Here is a 16,746-nt window from a genome sequence, read left to right on the forward strand (position 1 = left end):
TATCACCGCACAGGTCCAGAACACAGATTCTATTTGATTAAAGTGATTATCTCTCTCTGTCGTCATAATATTTAGGTGAGCAAATTCTCTTTTTCATACAAACAAAAATGGATCTGCATTTCCAAATACATAATGATAGAATCCAGGGGTATCCATCTCCATCCATACGGTTTGCATAAGGTGATAGTATCGAGCCAAGCTGAGCCAAGCTGAGGGGTTCAGTGCAGTGCACTATGGGGATCGTATTCAATTGTGCCAAGAAGACTCCCCTGGGAGTCATATTAACCAACTTGGGATTTCTCTGGGAAGTGGAATGCTAAATTACAGAATAATTTATACACTGCAGTTGTGGCTTATTGCTCCCCCTTGCCCCAAAATTTGATGCTCTCTTCCTTGTAAACTGCTGAGGAGACAGGAATGAGAGGCATGGGGAGGCAGGGTGTCTTTTTATGCTGCCTATGCTCCACACCAGGTTCCATGTTTATTAGTCAGCCAGGAACTGTAAAAGTCTCTATGATATCAGGAGGGTTATGTTTTGTTAGCCACATTGCACACTGGTCAGAGGTCCATACTGTATCTGTATCTAAAGCTAATCGATTACTAATATGGATAGTGTTGGCTAACCTAACATAGCAGGTGTAAAAAAGATGCCTGAACAGAGTCCCACACCCGTTTTTCAGGGGAAACGGAAGTTAGCTTGAAAATACTGTATCCCTGAAAACCGACCCTGCGGAGAGTGGTTTGGGCTGGCTATTCATGTAGTTTTCTACCGACCCTGCGGAGAGTGGTTTGGGCTGGCTATTCATGTAGTTTCAGAACCCCAAGGTCTCCAAGTGCACTGTAATCCACTGCTGGGATTGGTGAAATGATCTGGCACAGATATAGAATAGCAGTGTACAGGCTGCTGTAAGAAAGGAGATGGTGCCTGCATCGTAAATAGGCGTAAAGTCTGATTTTGGCATTATTATCAGCTTTCAATCTGATGCCAAGCTTTTCATTTAGGATTTTTTTATCAATCGTCTTTGTATGTCAGATATTTACAATGTGTCATACCAAACAAAGGGTTAATGTTCCCTGGTTTATAACCTCTGAATCTGATCAATACTACCCCACTTCCTCTCACAGGAGGGTAACAGGTGACCCCACTTTCCCTCAATATCTACATTTTTAAACATAAACACCTACAACATTAAAACCCGAAGCGCTAACCATTGCAGTAAAGTCAAAGACACACAGGTTGGCCAATCCAGTTTAAAATCACACCAGAAACGCTTAGAATATGCTAATATTCTCAGGCTGTCACGATTCGGACAATGTTACTGTTTCTTGAGAGATTTTAAGTTGAGCAAATGGCAAGACCTTGGTCTAACTTTGCCTAAGGCTTGAGGTGGGTTTTATTCTGATGGTCTCCTCCTGTTTTCCAATCATGCTGCCTTGCACTCTAATCTGTATTCTATAAGGCGTCCGTACCCGCCCTTTGTGATCTGACCTCTCTTTCTCTTTATTTCCTTCCATTCGTCCCTTCCTTCTTCACCTCTCTTCGCTGTGGTGTTTGGGGACTAGAGTAAAGATGCTGGTATCAGGACCTTGGTTATGCTGGATGAGCAAGGAGGTAAGTGTCTTGGAGAAGGGAAACCCAATGGGACGACGTTCCCAGCCTTGTATCTGATGTTTAGCTATGAATAACATAACAGTGCATGTTTTGAAGTTGTTAGCTAGAACGACAGGTCCTACCGTATATTTCAACTTGAGTTATTTTCAAGTGCTTTGTACATTGAAATAGACAGATATATGGATGATGTTACAAAAAAACTCATATGGTTATCTTTTAGACGTTAAATGTAAACAAAGAAATGTAGATATTCTTGAAGTTTGAATTGTTTGCTGTGTACTTGCTCATATCCATTACATGCCAGTTCATAACTAAGGTTTTTTCCAACTACCCCTTTGAAACAGTGATTTCCTCTATTTTAATTTCTGCCCTAATGCATGCTTTATTATGAATTCCACTGCAGGTCAACAATTCCTTTGAAACCTGATGAAGAAACTAACAACTCTTTTTTTTTCCGTTTTCTAACTTTTGGTTTTGTTTGCTAACTGCTTTTTCTTGGTGTGCTAACATATTTTCTTTGGTTCGCTAACTTCATTACCTTGGTTTCACTAACTTCATTACCTTGGTTTCACTAACTTCATTACCTTGGTTTCACTAACTTCATTACCTTGGTTTCACTAACTTCATTACCTTGGTTTCACTAACTTCATTACCTTGGTTTCACTAACTTATATTCTTTGGTTTTGCTAACATGTTTTCTTTGGATTCGTGAACAGTTTCTTACCCCAAAGACAACAAGTATACCTCAAAACATTCTCAGGCCAAACACCGCAGCAACCACCCTTATTTACTATATTTAAGTCTCCATTATACTTCTGTGCCAAAAGTTGAATTAGAGAAGCCCACTTATCCATAATTTGGGTGAATTGTTCCAGTCATGTGGGTTTATCCCTAAAAGGCCACCAACCGAACAATAGGCCAACGTGTCAAAGGTGCAGTGATAAAACCGGTTCTGTCTCAGAGTTGGGGGAAGTAAACCCATTTAACCACAAAATTAATTCTCATTCTTCCATGGATTTACACACTAACAATTGAACAGACTTTTGTATCATCCCTGGTTGAATGCAGTTTGTGAATGCACTGGATTATGGCATGTCATGAAAAGACGCAGCCACACAAACTAACAGTACAAATCAACATGTTTAACACACTGTACTCCTCTAAAGGACTACTGTGTTAGCCATATTCCTTAAAGTCTTGTTACTCTATAAAGCAGACGAAGAATGCAGACTTGATTTACACCTGATAGTGACCAATAACAAATGTTATATAGAGAAACTAATAACATGGCCTAAACCCTGGTTCAGTTGAAACTTCTCACTGGGCGCAGACATCAAATCAACATCTATTCCACGTTGGTTAAACATCATTTCATCGGAATGACGTGGAAACAACGTGGATTCAACCAGTGTGTGCGTAGTGGGTTATTGGCATTACCACTGGTTTGTTGTGCTTGGATTGACCAGAGGACATAATTGTCCTGCCGGAAGGCATTAGCCTCAATCTAGCCTTCTGATTGGCCGGTTCGACTGCTGTGATCAGATCCTAATGGGGAAAGCCCACGACTGAGGACCTTGATTACAGACTCACTGTAATCTGCTCATTCCTTATCATCCCTTATCATCCCTCCGTATCTTTATCATTCCTCCATATCTTTATCATCCCTCCATATCACTATCATCCCTCCATATCTTTATCATCCCTCCATATCTCTATCATCCCTCCATATCTTTATCATCCCTCCATATCTCTATCATCTCTCTATATCTCTGTCATCCCTCCATATCTTTATCATCCCTCCATATCTTTATCATCCCTCCATATCACTATCATCCCTCCATATCTTTATCATCCCTCCATATCTTTATCATCCCTCCATATCACTATCATCCCTCCATATCTTTATCATCCCTCCATATCTTTATCATCCCTCCATATCTGTATCATCCCTCCATATCTTTATCATCCCTCCATATCTTTATCATCCCTCCATATCTTTATCATCCCTCCATATCTTTATCATCCCTCTATATCTTTATCATCCCTCCATATCTTTATCATCCCTCTATATCTCTGTCATCCCTCTATATCTCTGTCATCACTCTGTATCTCTATCATCCCTCTATATCCATGTCATCCCTCTATATCTTTGTCATCCCTCTATCCACTTATCTCTCCCCTTCTGCAATCCTTCCGTCCAGGGTTACAGGGAAGCGTTTTTAAAACATGAATCTTGTTCTGGAGGCAGCTCTGCAGAGTGGTCACTAGCTGGAACATAAACATCACCCTAACCTTAACCACACTGCTAACCATAATTCCTAACCCTAACTTTAAATTAAGTCCAAAAAGCACAACAAAATCTGGCATTTTTATAATATAGAATATTTTGACTTTGCAGCTTGCACATCTAGCGGAAATCGCGTAGTTCTGCCTCAAGGACAAGACTCATGACAATAAACGTCAACCTGCTCCAGGGTTGCCTCCACAAAGCCCATTTGGACGGCTCGCTAGTTGCTGAGGTGTCTGTAAGCCTGGCTAGCTGCCCTCTGACCTCTGCTTATTGATGGTGTCGTATTGGAGAAGCCTGAGGCTGATGCAGTGCACAAGGTTTGAATTAATCACAAAATGAAATAACAAAGAAAGCTGGATGGAAAATATAGGGTTGGGTAATGTTCCACTAGCAAATAAATGTATTATTTCCATTTTACGTTCTTCTTCTCCTCTGTTTAAGTAAAGGTCACATGACTAAGTTGTTTCTACAGTACAAAATCATGCCAGGGATTTTACAAAGGTGGACAGTGTCAATGGGCTTAGCCTTGACTGTATTCCTGACGTACTCTACTCTACCTTCCAACTTCATCTCACTATAACACATACTGCACGTAATTCCTACGCAGTCTCCTTAACCACGACCCCGGAGTTGTCCATCCACCCACCTACCTGGGCTGTGGTCAATTCCATTTTCAATTAATTTACTGCAGGGAATTAAATGCATTCATTTAAAGACAATTTGATTTAAATAAAACTGAAAGTAAATTAATGAGTAAAAAAATCCTCATAGACAATGTTGTCAATTTTCCATTCATTCTGAACTTTCTGCTGAATTGACAATGGAATTTACCACAACCCAACCCAACCCTGCCCCACACCACACCACATCAATAGGACCCACCAGCTACCTTCACCAGGTCCAGACCCCTCTGCCCATGAACGGCATACAGAATTTCCTAGGGGAAGGATACTGTAGGGTAGAATCGGTAGGATTTCAGATTGGCCCTAAATTTCCACCATAGCGAACTTTGTGAAGGGTTATATCTTCAGATTTTCAATTTAAACCATTAATATTTATTTAACATCATTTCCAACACTAAAAGGCTTTTGTAAAATGAAATTAGTATATAAAAATGATTTATGGTAACTGAATGTCTCAGTCATGACTTTAATCAGTCCCCAGTACTCATATATTTCTGTCATAGTCAATAAAATTCATTCCACTGCTGTCATCCCTTTGTCCTGACCAGAACAACTGGATCGTGTTGAAGATGGCATGAACCATATTAACCAAGACATGAAGGAGGCCGAGAAAAGTTTAAAAGATTTAGGGAAATGCTGTGGCCTTTTCATATGTCCCTGTAACAAGTAGGTACTGACCCAACGAGCCCAAAGGTTCTTCACTATGTGGTGGCGTCCAGTTCTTTTACTTTCGTCACAGTGACTGTCTGAATCTGTTGTCTTCTCTTTGTCTTCTCTCCTCCTTTCTTTCTTTTGTTTCCTTTTCTTCTCACGTGCTTCGTTCTGTGGGGGATAAATGACTTGTGTTTAATCAGAGCAAATGGAGCGCATCGAGGAGGGAATGGATCAAATCAATAAGGACATGAAGGATGCAGAAAAGAATTTGAACGATCTAGGAGCATTCTGTGGTCTTTGCTCCTGTCCTTGTAACAAGTAGGTGCTGCCTGCCTGCCTGCCTGCCATTAAAACCAGGGTACAAGTGGCGTCATAGTGGTCAGTAGTGCGCTAGTCTTCTCCAGCTCTAACCAGACTGACTCCTCCCCTCTAACCTCTAACCTCTGACCTCTTACCTCCATGCTCAATGACTCAGCCTGAACCAAGGAGGCCATGACGGCATAAGACAGGCACACACACACACTTCCACACAATACATGTTGTCTCGCACACATGCTGTACACACAAACACACACACACACACACACACACACATACACACACACACAGTGACTGACAGGAGCCTCAGGTCCTCATGGGTCTCGCTCTAGTGATGCTCCGGGCAGGCCTCCAGACATATCCCAGAATCCTTTGCGCCATCCGCAGGCTCGGCTCAGGAGCTCCCCACAGGCCCATCTGTCACAGCCTACGCTGAACCAGGGTGTCAGAACAGTGCATGGAGGTTGTTAACAACAATGCACTGTTAGCCTATACAGTGTGTAGAGAGTATCCGAGTTCCCCTCAGCAGCATAATAGCCAAGCTGACTGCTGCCCACAAAATGTCCAAACACTTACTGTCCCTAACTAGTAATGCTAGACAGGCCATTCTATGACCCCTGAACACATCCAACCACCAAAGGTCTTGACTCCTATCCATCCGCAAACCAAACTCTCCTCCACTCAGACCAGGTCAAAACTCATTAGCAATGCCCTTCTCCAAGCACCATTCTCCAAGTGCCCTTCTCGTCCAAGCAAACTTCTTGTTTGCACGCTTACATAAGAGTCCATAGAACAACACCATTCTCCTCTTGCCAGACTATCAAAGCCACTATAGCCACTACTACTATCAAAGCCACTATAGCCACTACTACTATCATAGCCACTATAGTTACTATTACTATCATAGCCACTATAGTTACTGTTGCTATCATGGCCACTATAGTTACTATTACTATCATAGCCACTATAGTTACTGTTGCTATCATGGCCACTATAGTTACTATTACTGTCATAAACACTATAGTTACTATTACTGTCATAGCCACTGTAAGATTCCAAGACTGCTTAACATTTTCCTCATCTGCATGTAAATACACACCATCAGATAACCAAACAAGCTGACATCTGTAGAGTAGATCAGTAGCAGCATGGCATGCGTGAGCCATTCTCTCTCTCTCTCTCTCTCTCTCTCTCTCTCTCTCTCTCACTCTCTCTCTCTCTCTCTCTCTCTCTCTCTCTCACTCTCTCTCTCTCTCTCTCTCTCTCTCGCTCTCTCTCTCTCACTCTCTCTCACCCAACACAATACTGACTGGAATGACAGGAAGAGCATGACCCTTGAATGCCATGCATGCTGGTAATGCACTGAGAGTAATGGTACACATGATGAAATACTGATGCTGATGATGTTCATGATGAACTCCTGTTATTTGTCATATAATTGTAGTCCGGGGCTTCGGATTCATTTACCACTATTATGGAAGCCACTAGAACAATTAGTATATTAGGTTGACTGAAACCCAGGGCTACATTCTAGTTCTCTAGATTTAAACTGGAGAAAAAATCTCAACCCACTGGATTTAACCTCTATTGTAGGTGTCTTTTTTCTTATTCCAATCAAATGGAATTGATCCAATCAAATTGATTTGGTCCAATCGAATGGAATTGATCCAATCAAATGGAATGAAGCTTCTTCGCTAGTAGGACTATTGGGATTTAATATTTTATCAGCCTGTCGAACAAAAGCGTTCACCCTGATGAGGGTCTGTCTGCATGTCTGATTTACATAATATCCAAATAGGTCCAGTTATACTGTAAGTTTATGGAGGTTATACAGTATGTGTTACCCAAACAGATTCACTCCCATCAGGGACTCGGGAGTTTATCACCCAAAACATATTTTTAGCTGATAAAAGGAGAAATAAAGAAAGATATAGCGAGAAAGTTACACATGGCACATGGAAAGGATGTGATAACCGAACTGTAGCCTATACAACACAAATTGTATAACATCATTGAGACGGGTGAATGTAGGAGGAGAGGAGGAGAGTTAACCAGGCAGTATGTATGACTGTGTGTGTTTACCACAGTGGTCTGTCAGCGCTGTCAGAGAGCCAAGAGAACCGTCGCCCCAGTCCATTTCTATAAATACTAGCTCAGTGGGAGGGCTTATAATCAGCCATCTTTTCTATCCTCTGATAAAACATGTTACAGAAAGGAAATATCTACTGTCCCCACTCTGAAAGGTTACAGAAAGGAAATATCTACCGTCCCCACTCTGAAAGGTTACAGAAAATAAATATCTACCGTCCCCACTCTGAAAGGTTACAGAAAGGAAATATCTACCGTCCCCACTCTCCAGGGTTATAGAAAGGAAATATCTACCGTCCCCAACTCTGAAAGGTTACAGAAAGGAAATATCTACCGTCCCCAACTCTGAAAGGTTGCAGAAAGGAAATATCTACCGTCCCCACTCTCCAGGGTTATAGAAAGGAAATATCTACCGTCCCCACTCTCCAGGGTTACAGAAAGGAAATATCTACCGTCCCCACTCTGAAAGGTTACAGAAAGGAAATATCTACCGTCCCAACTCTCCAGGGTTATAGAAAGGAAATATCTACCGTCCCCACTCTGAAAGGTTATAGAAATGAAATATCTACCGTCCCCACTCTGAAAGGTTACAGAAAGGAAATATCTACCGTCCCCACTCTGAAAGGTTACAGAAAGGAAATATCTACCGTCCCCACTCTGAAAGGTTACAGAAAGGAAATATCTACCTTCCCCACTCTGAAAGGTTATAGAAAGGAAATATCTACCGTCCCCACTCTCCAGGGTTATAGAAAGGAAATATCTACCGTCCCCACTCTGAAAGGTTAACGAAAGGAAATATCTACCGTCCCCACTCTCCAGGGTTATAGAAAGGAAATATCTACCGTCCCCACTCTGAAAGGTTACAGAAAGGAAATATCTACCGTCCCCACTCTCCAGGGTTATAGAAAGGAAATATCTACCATCCCAACTCTCCAGGGTTATAGAAAGGAAATATCTACCGTCCCCACTCTCCAGGGTTATAGAAATGAAATATCTACCGTCCCCACTCTGAAAGGTTACAGAAAGGGAATATCTACCGTCCCCACTCTCCAGGGTTACAGAAAGGAAATATCTACCGTCCCCACTCTGAAATGTTATAGAAAGGAAATATCTGCTGTCCCCAACTCTGAAAGGTTACAGAAAGGAAATATCTACCTTCCCCACTCTCCAGGGTTATAGAAAGGAAATATCTAGCGTCTCCACTCTCCAGGGTTATAGAAAGGAAATATCTACCGTCCCCACTCTGAAAGGTTATAGGAAGGAAATATCTACCGTCCCCACTCTGAAAGGTTACAGAGAGGAAATATCTACCGTCCCCACTCTCCAGGGTTATAGAAAGGAAATATCTACCTTCCCCACTCTCCAGGGTTATAGAAAGGAAATATCTACCGTCCCCACTCTGAAAGGTTACAGAAAGGAAATATCTACCGTCCCCACTCTCCAGGGTTATAGAAAGGAAATATCTACCTTCCCCACTCTGAAAGGTTACAGAAAGGAAATATCTACCTTCCCCACTCTGAAAGGTTATAGAAAGGAAATATCTACCGTCCCCACTCTGAAAGGTTATATAAAGGAAATATCTACCGTCCCCACTCTGAAAGGTTACAGAAAGGGAATATCTACCGTCCCCACTCTCCAGGGTTACAGAAAGGAAATATCTACCGTCCCCACTCTGAAAGGTTATAGAAAGGAAATATCTACCGTCTCCACTCTCCAGGGTTATAGAAAGGAAATATCTACCGTCCCCACTCTGAAAGGTTATAGAAAGGAAATATCTACCGTCCCCACTCTGAAAGGTTATAGAAAGGAAATATCTACCGTCTCCACTCTCCAGGGTTATAGAAAGGAAATATCTACCGTCCCCACTCTGAAAGGTTATAGAAAGGAAATATCTACCGTCCCCACTCTGAAAGGTTACAGAAAGGAAATATCTACCGTCCCCACTCTGAAAGGTTATAGAAAGGAAATATCTACCGTCCCCACTCTGAAAGGTTACAGAAAGGAAATATCTACCGTCCCCACTCTGAAAGGTTACAGAAAGGAAATATCTACCGTCCCCACTCTGAAAGGTTACAGAAAGGAAATATCTACCTTCCCCACTCTCCAGGGTTATAGAAAGGAAATATCTACCTTCCCCACTCTCCAGGGTTATAGAAAGGAAATATCTACCGTCCCCACTCTGAAAGGTTACAGAAAGGAAATATCTACCGTCCCCACTCTGAAAGGTTACAGAAAGGAAATATCTACTGTCCCCACTCTGAAAGGTTACAGAAAGGAAATATCTACCGTCCCCACTCTGAAAGGTTACAGAAAGGAAATATCTACCGTCCCCACTCTGGAAGGTTATAGAAAGGAAATATCTACCGTCCCCACTCTGAAAGGTTACAGAAAGGAAATATCTACCGTCCCCACTCTGAAAGGTTACAGAAAGGCAATATCTACCGTCCCCACTCTGAAAGGTTACAGAAAGGAAATATCTACCGTCCCCACTCTGAAAGGTTATAGAAAGGAAATATCTACCGTCCCCACTCTGAAAGGTTATAGAAAGGAAATATCTACCGTCCCCACTCTGAAAGGTTATAGAAAGGAAATATCTACCGTCCCCACTCTGAAAGGTTATAGAAAGGAAATATCTACCGTCCCCACTCTGAAAGGTTATAGAAAGGAAATATCTACCGTCCCCACTCTGAAAGGTTACAGAAAGGAAATATCTACCGTCCTCACTCTGAAAGGTTACAGAAAGGCATTAAATCAATTAAGCTATTTGGTTTCAGACTGAGGACAGACAGACATGGTTTTAGGGAATGAAATGAAAAGAAAAACACAGGTAAATATAAAAATGATAGCTCAGGGTTCTCTCATGCTCCATGTTGAATGTTATGAAGCAGAGAACATTTTAAATAATTGCCTACTAGATACAGTATATCATACATTTCACACAGACAGATATTTTGTGATGATTGTTACGATCTTAACAACTGCAGTGTACTAATAGACTCATTAAACGGAGCCTGAAGCAAAGACTCACCCAGGGCCTCCTTAGCCACTTGTCATGGTTAGATCTCTGTCAGACAGAGTACATAGAGAATCTAGATACAGATATATAATTAGTCTTCAGTTCATCTTGTTTACTTCGCAGTATTTGTTAGATCCACTGCTATATAATAATGAATAATAATGAATTTATATATTTATAAAGCGCATTTCTCACACTCGAGGTGCTAAAAGGTATTGCATAAATAATATTTATTCCCTGAATCAAAATCTAAATCAAATCCAATTGTATTTGTCACATGCGCTGAATGCAACAGGTGTAGTAGACCTTACTGTCAAATGCTTACTTACAAGCCCTTAACCAACAATGCAGTTTTAATTAAGGAAAAGATTTACTAAATAAAATGTTAAAAAAAAAATGTTTAAAGAGCAACAATAAAATAACAATAATGAGTCTATATACAGGTGGCACTGGTACCGAGTCGCGAAACCGAAATCGAGGAAGCCTACGTTTTGTCAAAGATCTCATCTTCTGACTGAGACGGATAACTTTTACTGATCAACATTAAGTCCATGTGGTTTCCTTCATTACTAGATAGATTTACAACCTGAACAAGACACTTGATGTTGAAAAAGAAGCATACTCTACAGTGTTACATTCTGTTACGTTCCTCCAGTTTGTTTTCTTTTGCAGTTCTTCACACCTGTCCCCAACGATGTGGCGGTCCTGTTTCTCCGTGTTGTCTGTCTGCCAAAGCCTTGTGTCTCTGTTCTGTGTCACGTAGAGTCACACTGAGGCTGTGTCTTAGATGGCACCCTATTCCCAGGGCTGGATGTGTGTAGGGAATAGGGTGCCATTTCAGATGCAACCTGGGATATACCATTGTGAGGGGGGCGGCGGGGGGGACATTTCAATATGAAGGAATGCTTTGGGGCGGGTGGGGGAGGGTGGCACAAAGTGAGTAATCCTAACTGTTGTTTACAAAATGCATGTAAATACTAATGTCACATCTTTCAGCTGGGAAAAGGCATGTGTCTCAGCATACTAAATATTTCTTAATATACAGTACAGTATGTTATATACCTAGGAGATATAACATCGCGTCACACTAATGATGATAAAATTAGAGAATGATGGAATGACCAAACCCATGCCTGCTCTCTCTGCTTTGCTTGGTTAGTCTCTAGTCTTTCGACCTGTTTCTCATATTTCTATGTGACGGATCGATGCATGATGCTACAGTTACACCTGATAGATGATACCTAGCAGTGGTTAAGCCTCACCCTCCTCTTCCTCGGTCCACCGCAGGATGAAGAGTGGAGGCAGCAAGGCTTGGGGGAACAACCAGGATGGAGTGGTGGCCAGCCAGCCTGCCCGCGTGGTGGACGAACGCGAACAGATGGCCATCAGTGGAGGATTCATCCGCAGGTGAGGGAGGGGTTGGGGTTGGGGGGTGGTGGGGGGGTGATGTGGAGGAACCGGTGGGTTGTTGATGTAGGGACCAGGGATATCCTGTTATTTATAATTGTGGGAGCTGTAGGGACCAGTGATATCCTGTTATATAGAGTTGTGGGAGCTGTAGGGACCAGTGATATCCTGTTATATAGAGTTGTGGGAGCTGTAGGGACCAGGGATATCCTGTTATGTAGAGTTGGGGAGCTGTAGGGACCAGTGATATCCTGTTATATAGAGTTGAGGGAGCTGTAGGGACCAGGGATATCCTGTTATATAGAGTTGTGGGAGCTGTAGGGACCAGGGATATCCTGTTATATAGAGTTGTGGGAGCTGTAGGGACCAGGGATATCCTGTTATATAGAGTTGGGGAGCTGTAGGGACCAGTGATATCCTGTTATATAGAGTTGGGGAGCTGTAGTTGAGTTGGGGAGCTGTGGAGGTCCTGAACGATTTCCATATGAAGCTTTAAAGGTGTGTGTAAGGACGATAGGGGTTGTGAGCAGTAGTTACCATCTGCTGGTATGATGGGGGTAGTGTAGAACATTTTGTTGAGGGTAAACAGGGTGTTGTTTAGCCAGCTGTTTGGGCAGGAGGCTGGGGTTCTCAGGTATTCAGGAGCAGGAGAAATCAAAGGTGAATTATGTACAGGACAGGATGGGACACTACCTTTATAAACTCTATTGTTAAACCAATATGTGTGTGTGCGTGTGCGTCTGCGTGTACGTGTGTGTGTGTGTGTGTGTGCATGTGCATGTGTGTGTGTGTGTATGAGCTTCAATTCAGTTCCTTGACCAGGTGTGTGTTTCTTCCACAGGGTAACGGATGATGCCAGGGAAAATGAGATGGATGAGAACCTGGAGCAGGTGGGAGGCATCATCGGTAACCTGCGCCACATGGCCCTGGATATGGGCAACGAGATCGACACCCAGAATCGCCAGATCGACAGGATCATGGAGAAGGTACTGCTGGTGGTCCTCTGCTGGTCCTCTATTGGTCCTCTATTGATCCTCTATTGGTCCTCTATTGGTCCTCTATTGATCTTCTATTGATCCTCTATTGGTCCTCTATTGGTCCTCTATTGGTCCTCTTTTGATCCTCTATTGGTCCTCTATTGATCCTCTATTGGTCCTCTTTTGATCCTCTATTGATCCTCTATTGGTCCTCTATTGATCCTCTATTGGTCCTCTATTGGTCCTCTATTGATCTTCTATTGATCCTCTATTGGTCCTCTATTGGTCCTCTATTGGTCCTCTATTGATCTTCTATTGGTCCTCTATTGATCCTCTATTGGTCCTCTGCTGGTCCTCTATTGGTCCTCTATTGGTCCTCTATTGATCCTCTATTGGTCCTCTATTGATCCTCTATTGGTCCTCTATTGGTCCTCTATTGATCCTTTATTGGTCCTCTATTGATCCTCTATTGATCTTCTATTGATCCTCTATTGGTCCTCTATTGGTCCTCTATTGATCTTCTATTGATCCTCTATTGATCCTCTATTGGTCCTCTATTGGTCCTCTATTGGTCCTCTATTGGTCCTCTATTGGTCCTCTGCTGGTCCTCTATTGGTCCTCTATTGGTCCTCTATTGGTCCTCTATTGGTCCTCTATTGATCCTCTATTGGTCCTCTATTGGTCCTCTATTGATCCTCTATTGGTCCTCTATTGGTCCTCTATTGATCCTCTATTGGTCCTCTATTGGTCCTCTATTGATCCTTTATTGGTCCTCTATTGGTCCTCTATTGATCCTCTATTGATCCTCTATTGATCCTTTATTGGTCCTCTATTGGTCCTCTATTGTCTGTCTGCTATTATTTAGAGTTGTTGTCCGAATATCTTTACTTCACATGACAAACAAGAGTCATTAGCCTCACATGTCAAAATGTTATTATCTGCAAAACAGAACCACAAATAACTAATGTTCCTCTCTCTCTCGCTCCCTCTTTCTCCCCCTTTCTTTGTACAGGCTGATTCCAACAAGACCAGGATTGATGAAGCCAACCAGCGGGCCACAAAGATGCTGGGCAGTGGCTAAGCTCCCAGAGCACGTTGCTTCTCCCGCAAGCGCAGTTTGTCACAAGGCGCAAACATGCTTTTATCATGGTATTTACCTTCTAGGTTTGCACACATGCACATATCACCTCCCCCCATTGTAAATGTTGTTATGTGTATTGTCTGTCTCGCTTTTTCAATGATTGTCCTCGTAAACAAAAGTATTTCTTATACTCCGTATCATTCTTTCCAAAGGTTGTATATAGTGCTGACTCGATGGCTCTAGCTCACTTGTGAAGTTTTTATTCTCTTTATCAAATATATATAAATATATATATGATGTATATATTATATATATATCATATATATGTATAAAGGTACACTGCTGGATAACAAGTATAATAGGAATGCTATACAAGCTGTTTTTCCTTTTCAGTATATCAGTATTGTCTTAGTAAAACTGTGTCATTCCATCAGCTGCTGTCATGCTCCTTATTTTGATGTTGTCATGACGAATGAAGAAGAGGAAACAAACAAGATGATAACAAACGATAGTAAATTCAAAAAGCACTTACGTACAGTCACTGTCTTTGGTTCCTTTCCCTCACCGCAATCATCATGAGTTACTGTTTAGACAATGTGCAACTAGATTTGCTGTAATAGACATTGCATTCCAAGTGATGTGAATTGTGCGTTCTGCATGACAAATGGTAGATTTTAGAGTCATATACATAAAACCTGTCTTAAAAATATATAAAAACAATAACATGGCAGTAGCAAAGTTGACAAAAGCATGCTCAGTATTAGGACACAGTTGAACGTTCCATACTCTCCTGCAAGTTTGCAATAGTGCCACTATTCCTGTCAAAATATATTTACAGACTGTGACCATCGTTGTAAAATAATGCAAAATGATCTTAACGTGAAGAGATGATGATGGAAGAATGAGGATGTGGCTGTAACCGCAAAAAAATGATGTTTTTTTCTAAATGAATATGCAGTTCGGTGAAGATATGGAATACGTGCTGAAGGGTGAGCTACTGGTTGTGTGTTGTATCATAGATTTTGGATGCTCTGAAAAAATGAACAAATTACACATTGTTTGCAATGTAAAGCAAAGACGCGTATTTCTGAGAGACCTTACTTTTATAAGAAGACTGTATCCTGTTAGTTTAATCTCCCCGTGTGGTTTGTTATTGGTCAAATAATAATGATAACTTAATAAAATGAATATCATAATAATAATATTGTTTTGAAACAAAAAATGACATACAAAAGTTTTGTTTGCTTCTGTACTTTTAGAGCTATGCACACCAAATCACCAAGATGTTGAGTAGTTAGAATAATATGATGAAGAAATACCTTCTCTGAATGACACAATAGATTCAACTGTGAGATTGATGTCCTCAAAACGCATGTGATATTCAAACTCCCTCTGTATCCTGTCAGTTTGTGAAGTCGTGGAACATTTTGTAGCTAGCTGAATTGATTAAAAGTAATAAACCCTATTCTCTGTGCTCTGTGTTAATTGGTCTTTTAATTGGTCTCTTGTCAATCAATGGTTCGTCTCTGTAGAAAAACAGTTACTAATACAGTTGAAGTCGGAAGTTAACATACATGCCAAATACATTTAAACTCTGTTTTTCACAATTCCTGACATTCAACCACAGTAAAAATTCCCTGTCTTAGGTCAGTTAGGATCACCACTTTATTTTAAGAATGTGAAATGTCAGAATAATAGTAGAGAGAAGGATTTTTTTTCAGCTTTAATTTCTTTCATCACATTCCCAGTGGGTCAGAAGTTTACATACACTCAATAAGTATTTGGTAGAATTGCCTTTAAATTGTTTAACTTGGGTCAAATGTTTCGGATAGCCTTCCACAAGCCTCCCACAATAAGTTTGGTGAATTTTGGCCCATTCCTCCTGACAGAGCTGGTGTAACTGAGTCAGGTTTGTAGGCCTCCTTGCTCGCACATGCATTTTCAGTTCTGCCCAGACATTTTCTATAGGATTGAGGTCAGGTCTTTGTGATGGCCACTCAATACCTTGACTTTGTTGTCCTTATGCCATTTTGTCACAACTTTGTAAGTATGCTTGGGGTCATTGTCCATTTGGAAGACCCATTTGCGACCAAGCTTTAACTTCCTGACTGATGTCTTGAGATGTTGCTTCAATATATCCACATCATTTTCCTGCCTCATGATGCCATCTATTTTGTGAAGTGCACCAGTCCCTCCTGCAGCAAAGCACCCCCACAACATGATGCTGCCACCCCCGTGCATCAAGGTTGGGATGTTGTTCTTCGGCTTGCAAGCCTCCCCCTTTTTCCTCCAAACATAACAATGGTCAAACAGTTCTATTTTTATTTCATCAGACCAGAGGACATTTCTCCTAAAAGTATGATCTTTGTCCCCACGTGCAGTTGCAAACCGCAGTCTGGCTTTTTTATGGCGGTTTTGGAGCAGTGGTTTCTTCCTTGCTGAGCAGCCTTTCAGGTTATGTTGATATAGGACTCGTTTTACTGTGGATATAGATACTTTTTTACCTGTTTCCTCCAACATCTTCACAAGGTCCTTTGCTATTGTTCTGGGATTGATTTGCACTTTTCGCACCAAAGTACGTTCATCTCTAGGAAACAGAACGTGTCTCCTTCCTGAGCGG

At 41.6% G+C, this 16,746-nt stretch overlaps 1 protein-coding gene across 1 annotated transcript in view; it reads left to right on the forward strand.

Annotated features, from left to right (window-relative positions):
- The window catches only part of LOC110522497 (synaptosomal-associated protein 25-A), a 35,453-nt gene extending 19,853 nt beyond the window's left edge, over positions 1-15,600 (forward strand). The window contains exons 4-8 of the mRNA XM_036976093.1: positions 1,564-1,612; positions 5,440-5,557; positions 11,949-12,068; positions 12,910-13,054; positions 14,058-15,600. Of these exons, the coding sequence (XP_036831988.1) occupies positions 1,564-1,612; positions 5,440-5,557; positions 11,949-12,068; positions 12,910-13,054; positions 14,058-14,126 (501 nt within the window). The 3' untranslated portion in view covers positions 14,127-15,600. The remainder of the gene's footprint in view (positions 1-1,563; positions 1,613-5,439; positions 5,558-11,948; positions 12,069-12,909; positions 13,055-14,057) is intronic.
- The last annotated feature ends 1,146 nt before the right edge of the window (positions 15,601-16,746 follow it).

Source organism: Oncorhynchus mykiss, chromosome 4, assembly GCF_013265735.2.
Source record: "Oncorhynchus mykiss isolate Arlee chromosome 4, USDA_OmykA_1.1, whole genome shotgun sequence".
Taxonomy (NCBI): domain Eukaryota; kingdom Metazoa; phylum Chordata; class Actinopteri; order Salmoniformes; family Salmonidae; genus Oncorhynchus; species Oncorhynchus mykiss.